The sequence below is a fragment of the Acyrthosiphon pisum genome, unplaced genomic scaffold (genome assembly GCF_005508785.2).
Source record: "Acyrthosiphon pisum isolate AL4f unplaced genomic scaffold, pea_aphid_22Mar2018_4r6ur Scaffold_21153;HRSCAF=23173, whole genome shotgun sequence".
Lineage (NCBI taxonomy): Eukaryota > Metazoa > Arthropoda > Insecta > Hemiptera > Aphididae > Acyrthosiphon > Acyrthosiphon pisum.
In genome coordinates this window covers 22,776-29,972 of record NW_021770589.1, presented here as the reverse complement: position 1 = coordinate 29,972, position 7,197 = coordinate 22,776, and the positions used below count along the sequence as shown (strand labels likewise).

Genomic DNA, 7,197 nt, shown 5'->3' with positions numbered 1-7,197 from the left:
CTTTTATTTACCTTATTTATCTACTTCAAATAGGTACATTGCTAAACGATTGGTAAAGTACTAAGTACTAAGTGCCAGTTATGTATAGCAAGTATAAAAAATTTAAATACTTCAACTGTCGGTAGTGAAGCTGATTTACTTAATAATAAAACTAGAGGATACCTAACTCATCCAGATCGAAATTTATACTTAATACTAAAACATTTAGAAACATGTTTTTCAAAACATGCCACTTCTTGTGATGTGTTTGAAAATACATATAATGAATTTTTTAGCTTGAATATTGGTTTAAAGTTTCCTTGTTTAGAACATCAAGCTGATATATTAACAAATATTTTTTCATATTATATAATTATGAGAATGAGGCAGTATTCTTACTTGATGAATCAAAACTCAAAAAAACAAAGTAAAACAAAAAAAAAATTATCCAAATTAGTTAAAACATGATTTGTTGACTAATTTAATTGAAGTTTCAACTGTATAGGTATTGTAATTAATAATTTTGTAAGTATTTTATGGAATTTGTATTAGGTATCTATATTAATAAATATGTAGAATTATATGTATTATGTAAAAAAAAAGATGTAATTGATATTCATTAAATAATTAAATGTGCATTTTTCTTTTACTACCTATTAGTTAATACTACTTACCTTCCACTTAACACTTTATCAATCTACTAGCTCTAAGTGTAACTCGGGGCCCGTTAGACTCGCTGAGAGTGGGTACCGATTTTGGAGACAATGTCATTGGAAATATTATATAGTCGCGACAGTAAAGTTGTAAGACGAAAATTTAGGATTAGTGATATGGAGTGGAGCTAAGGCTCGACGTTTTGGCAGGAATTTTATTATTTATGGCAGGTTTAATGACTTTTATTTTTGCTAAACTCTAAAATATATTGTTCAGGAGTGGTAAAACTAAATGCGCTAAAATGTACCGAGTTATACGCTTATATACGCTTATTTAGTAATACATTTTTTTTTTATTAACTGAAGGTGAATAATAATTATATTTATTTATGTTAATATTAAACACGCAGTACATACTTATTGACTTATTATTATAAACAAGTAAAAATAGAAAATAAAAAAAAAATTAAATTGCAATATTTATATTAAAGTTAATATATTTTTTCACATTATAAATTACAAGCTATAGCAATCTTATTTTTCTTGAGTCTTTTGCAAAGTCATTAAGAACTTCATCTGTTGTTAAAATAATTTCACGATGAATATTTAGTAGTGCTAAACTATTTAATCTGTTTTCTCCAATAGTATTTCTAAGGTATGTCTTAAGTCTTTTTAACGTAGAAAATGACCTTTCACTGTTTGCTGTAGTTACGGAAAGTGTAGCTATTATTTGGAGAAGTTTATAAGTAGATGGAAAAATGAGTGGGTTACATGCTATAAGAGCTTCTAATGCATTTTTTGGTTTTTCTGTTCCAACAAATTTTTGTGTCCATGTCAATACTTCTCCAATTACTGAATCTGAACTACATTGAAGATCTTCACTATACTTTTCTGCCAAACTTTTTATGTTTTCTTCTCTATTTGGCAAATTATTGTTTGGTAAGAGACAGCAAAAATTGGTAATTAGAGATTTATGTGCAATGAACCTATCATGAAGTTGACTAATAAAATTATCTAAAAATGGAATAAACAGTGATATTTTATAGTATTCATTTGGACAAGTAGTTTTTACATTAAACCGATTTTTTTGTATGTTTGTTAAACGAGGTAAAGTTATTTCAATATCAAGTGACATACATTTTTCTTTCACTTTCAAAAATAGTTTCTTAAAATCCTCATCTGCATTATTTCTGATATTTTTTAACACATCAGATACATTATCTGCCAGAGACATGGCTTCAATCAAATCAATATTTTGCATTTGAAGAAGTTTACTAAGAGGTAAACTTATGCTAAATACTTTTGCTAGCAGATGCGTTGCCAAAATAAATTCAGGTTGCTTAATAGCACACAAAAGTTGATAAGATCCTGATGACGATTCTCTGTCTGGCCATGTAGAAATAATTGATAATCCATCAATAACTGCATCAAATAATTCCATAAAAGTAATTATGGAGTCATGCCGATCGACCCATCTTGTTGGACAAAGTAATTTTAGTTTAGTAATCTGTGATTCAGGACATACACGTTTTATTGAATCTAACATTACATTTTGTCGTTTAGGGTATTTAAAAAACACACATACTTTTTGTATGGCACCAGTACAGTTTCGTATACTTTGAATGTTACATGTGTCGGATATTGCTAGATTTAAACAATGTGAGGTGCAATGAATGTAGTGAGCAAGTGAATATTTTTTGGTAACGTGGGATTGTACACCATTAAAGCATCCACTCATGGTAGCTGCACCATCAAAACCTTTGCCTCTTAAATATTTCAAATCAATACCAAGTTTATCAAGGGTATTTAAAAGTGTGTTTGCTAAACCCATACCTGTAACATCAGTAACAGGAACAAACGTTAAGAAATCTTCTCTCATTTGCATTGAAGAAAATTAAAAATAACGTACACACAGAGAAAATTGCTCAATTCCCGATATATCGGCAGTTTCATCTGCTAATACAGTGAAACATTTAGCAGCATTCACTTTTGAAATAATTTGTTTTAATTTTAAATTTGAACAAGAAGTTAATATTTGGTTTTGGATATCAGCACTAATATAACTTGCATTTCCCTGAGCAGTTTTTAAATGTTCAGCTAGATTTATATCACCAGACATAACTTTAAATCGTAAGAGTGATCTAAAATTACCATCATTTTCAACAGGAGGATTGTCACAGTCTATTGGACCTGAGTCTCGATGACCACGCAAAGGTAGACCTAGACGGCCACAAAACATAACAGTTTCAATAATTGGTTTTAATTTGGCACGGTTTTGTTCTATTTCAGATTTAAATTTTTTATCCAGTTGTATTAAAATAGAATCAGTAGTTTTATTAGGCACTGACATTAAACAATCAAACTTTAATAATGTCATTTTATGGTATTTATTGTTATCGTGTTTATTAAATTCTTCTATTGCGTTTTTCCAATTTGAAAACGTCGTTAAAACAAATTTACCCAATTTTTGACTACCCGAACCACCTTCATGTTCATTAAAAATTACACAATATTTACATAATGCGCCATCAAACATTTTTGAGTAAGCAATCCAAGTCCATTTGTAAAGCCAATGGTGTTGGAATTTTAGATTTCTTTTATTGTTTGTTGGATATTTATAATTTTGTTCAGGAATCCACAATGATTGCAGTATTTCAATTCGTTTAATAGATTCAATCTTAAATAACAAACAAACTTATTAATAATTAAATATTTCAAATTTATAAATATTGAGTGTAGGTACCTAATCATTCTACATTTCTAAATGCAACTAGTACCTAAAATAAATATAACTAAGTATACCCTAAGGTAAATACCCTAGGTACCTACTCGTATTTACAAACTAAATTTAAAACAAGCTAAATGAAGCTGAAATTTATTTTAAAAAGTATATATACAGTGTACTTTACTGGAAACTAATATAAATCATAAATGTATATTATTATATCAATTCCCTAATCATTTAACAGTGTACACACAATTAAATGAAAAATGCTTTACTTAAGTTATCAGAATTATGGATCACCAAAAATCTAAAATCTAATTAAATGAGTTTCATCTAGTAGTTAATTGTTATTACCTATTGTATTCAAAATTGCATATTAATTTAAATAAATCAAATAATATTGTGTTAGGATTTAATATTTAACTACTTAAATACTTACTATTAAATTTATAAATATTAAGTGTAATCATTCTACATTTCTAAATTCAACTTACCCTTTCAGAACAATTAACAAATAAACCAATATCATTTAGTGACTTTGCTGTTATATATTCATCCATATTTACTATTGATACTGGTGTGGACTAAAAATATAAAAGTAATTTAATATTTTAAACTATGACAGAACATTATGTTCTAATAAAATATATAGGGCAGAGGACTTATAGCATTTGCATATTTTTTTTGCACAGTCACAAAAATAGCAGAGTGCGAAACAAATGCGTTTCATGCTTCAACAAAGCTAGTTTTGAAATTTTATTGTGCATATAAATGCATATTTTGCGTTTTTTTTAGTTTTTAGTGCATATTTTGCAAATTTCTTCCATTTCATACTTTTAAATGCATATTTTAAATAATTTATAGTTTTACCAATATTTTTTCTTCGACGTTTTTATTTATTTATTTATACAACCAGAATAACGTTGATATTATCAATGATGTTTCTCGAGATTTGCCGATCGAATGCCGCAATCTGTCGGGTTATTAATTTTATTTATAGACAGATAAGATAATATTGTTCAACGCACAACATTTTATCGATACAGGCCACGGGGACGCCTGTCACAGACATCGGACTTATTCATATTTCAGTAATCGCTGTGTTTCTCAACCGGTTGATCGTCGATCATACGTCCAAACGTGTTCTATTTAGTGTTTACTATTTATTATACAAAATGCCTAAAGTTAAAGTGTCTTTATTTTCACAATTAAACAATTATGTGTCCGAATTCGGTCCTGATGTGTTCTCAACAGACGGTAAAATACTTTATTGTAAAATTTGTGATATCATGTGTGGAAGTGCTAAAAGGTTTAATGTTACCCAACATTTGACTACAGGAAAACATCTGAAATTAGTTGCTCAGAAAGAAAAAAACTTAAACATAAAAAAAGCTCAACAGCATTTTCTAACTGATAGCAAAAAATCGTGCTTCAATAGAGATTTGTGTTCCGCGATGTTATCGGCCAACATACCGTTAAATAAATTAAATAATGAATCGTTTAAATCATTTTTAGTAAAATATACTGACAAAATAATTCCAGCCGTGACAACATTACGAAAAGGCGACGTAGATGAAATTTACGATGAAACATTAATTAAAATTAGAAATGCTGTTATTGACAAAAAAATCTGGGTGTCCATCGATGAGACCACTGACTCTTTAGGGCGCTTTGTCGCAAACGTCATTATTGGTACTCTCGAAACGGATAAACCAGGACAAACATTTTTATTAAATTCTGAAGTACTGCCTAAAACTAATAATTCGACTATTGCAAAGTTATTTGACGATTTTATGCATATTTTGTGGCCCGAGGGAGTGCGGCATAATGACGTCTTGTTATATTTAAGTGACGCGGCACCTTATATGGTAAAAAGTGGAAATGCAATTAAAATTTTTTATCCTAAAGTTATCCATGTCACGTGTATTGTTCATGGCATAGCATAGCAGAAAAAATTCGTGAACACTATTCAAAAGTAAATAAAGTGATTTCTAATGTGAAAAAAATTTTTTTGAAAGCGCCTTCTCGAGTAATTATATTTAAAAATACAGCACCTCGTCTTTCTCTTCCTCCGGAACCTATAATTACAAGGTGGGGAACGTGGGTAAAAGCCGCATGTTATTATTGCGAACACCATGAAACTTTGAAATCTATTGTTAATTCTTTGGATAAAGATGAAGCAATTTGTATAAAAAATGCACAAAAGTATTTTGCTGATCTCAGTCTATCCGAAAATTTAGTGTTTATAAAATCTAATTTTGGATTTATCCCCGACGTAATGACTAGTCTTGAGACAAAAAATATGCTACTGTCAGATTCTATAAAAATAATTGAAGATATTTTTTTAAAATTGAATCAAGTACCGGGTACAGTGGGAAAAATGATTCAAGAAAAGATGAATGATGTTTTAGAGAAAAATAAAGGTTACCAAACATTAGCTCAAATTTCAAAAATTTTAACTGGAGAAGAAACTTCAATGGTCAGAATACCTGAAAACTTGAGCCTTGGCGATTTAGCATACTTTAAATATGCTCCTATAAATTCCATTGATGTGGAACGTTCTTTTTCGATGTTTAAAGTCCTGTTATCCGATAATAGGAAAAGTTTTACGTTTGACAATTTGAAAAAACACCTTATAGTCCAATGCAACTTCCAAGGTAAAAAATTGTGTTAATCTTAAATACTTGAAACTAAAATATTTTTTAATTGTTTTTTAATAGTCGAAGAAGTTGAAAATATTGAAGAAGTATCCAGTTAAGAAAACCCATTTTATTATATATTTTATTCATAAAAATAATAAGTATTAACAGTTTAAGTAATAAATAATAATTAATAAATATTAAGTACAAACAGAAAAATTTTTTTTTTTGTTCAAAAATATCCACTTTAAAATGCATATTTTTAATGCATATTTTGTATATTTAAATGCATATTTGGTGACTTTTTAGAGCTACAAGTCCTCTGCCCTAATAATATAATATTTATAAACATCTTACAATTGAACAATCTGCATTTGTATTCAAATTAATATTCAATTCTGATGAATTTTCGTTAATCACTGTAGCATTTGTATTGTCAGAAATAGCAACTAAATGAGTATCCTAGAATATAATTATGAATTAGTTACAAAAAAAAAATTAATTATATATATTTGAAATTTAAACTCATGTATCTTATCCAATTTACTTATTGTATAACATGTACAGATTGTAAATATATTAAATTTTATTTCAATGAGAAAAAAAAATTATAAATACTTACATCTAAATTCGACGCCCCAGTTCAATACTGCAACAACTCGAAATATTGCTAAGGCGAACTGATACATTTTTGGATTCATCTTTTAACATGCTTTTCAAATCAATAACGCAATAAAATATCAAAAAATTATTCCGTCCGTGAAGTCACTTGATTCGTTATGGAATTATTGTAATTTCCCTTTTAAAACAGTTCAAAACTGTACCAAATAAACTTAGTTCAATATTGAACTGATACTATAACTTATAAATAGAAATAAGTTGAGTTGTTACAGTATTGAATTATATTTATAATTATTTTAATTGCATCATGTTGACTTGTTGCAGTGTTGCACTATTAAGTATTAATACCTTAAATAATATTGGGAATTATTCTATTTTTAAATGCTTTACTTCATAATATTGGTGGCGACCAGCACGATTTACGATTATAATGATAAATTTATAATATTATTATCTTTTTAAATCGTGGAAACTTGCAATAACCAATAATGAAAATATTATTATTATGCTATACGATATTTCATGATAAAAAGGCGGGTAAGTCGTGGATGTCGCTCTGCTGTACAGTAAGGTACCAGTG

At 28.2% G+C, this 7,197-nt stretch overlaps 2 protein-coding genes across 2 annotated transcripts; both read right to left on the bottom strand.

Annotated features, from left to right (window-relative positions):
• Nucleotides 1–1,155: 1,155 nt before the first annotated feature.
• LOC103308795 (52 kDa repressor of the inhibitor of the protein kinase-like) lies at nucleotides 1,156–2,511 on the bottom strand. Its single transcript, XM_008182851.1, has one exon. It carries the CDS (start codon nucleotides 2,509–2,511, stop codon nucleotides 1,156–1,158), a length of 1,356 nt encoding a protein of 451 aa, XP_008181073.1.
• Nucleotides 2,512–2,526: 15 nt separating this feature from the next.
• LOC100572434 (zinc finger MYM-type protein 1-like) lies at nucleotides 2,527–3,917 on the bottom strand. The gene is made up of 2 exons (XM_008182857.1): nucleotides 3,852–3,917; nucleotides 2,527–3,309 (listed from the first exon to the last, which is right to left on the bottom strand). Exons 1-2 carry the CDS (start codon nucleotides 3,915–3,917, stop codon nucleotides 2,527–2,529), a joined length of 849 nt encoding a protein of 282 aa, XP_008181079.1.
• Between the last annotated feature and the right edge of the window lie 3,280 nt (nucleotides 3,918–7,197).

Excerpts from the sequence above, each read along its gene's own strand:
- LOC100572434 (XM_008182857.1), bottom strand. The coding sequence starts at position 3,917 with ATGGATGAATATATAACAGCAAAGTCACTAAATGATATTGGTTTATTT. Across the intron at positions 3,310-3,851 it reads TTGTTAATTGTTCTGAAAGG|ATTGAATCTATTAAACGAAT; the intron begins GTAAGTTGAATT and ends TTGTTATTTAAG.
- LOC103308795 (XM_008182851.1), bottom strand. The coding sequence starts at position 2,511 with ATGAGAGAAGATTTCTTAACGTTTGTTCCTGTTACTGATGTTACAGGT.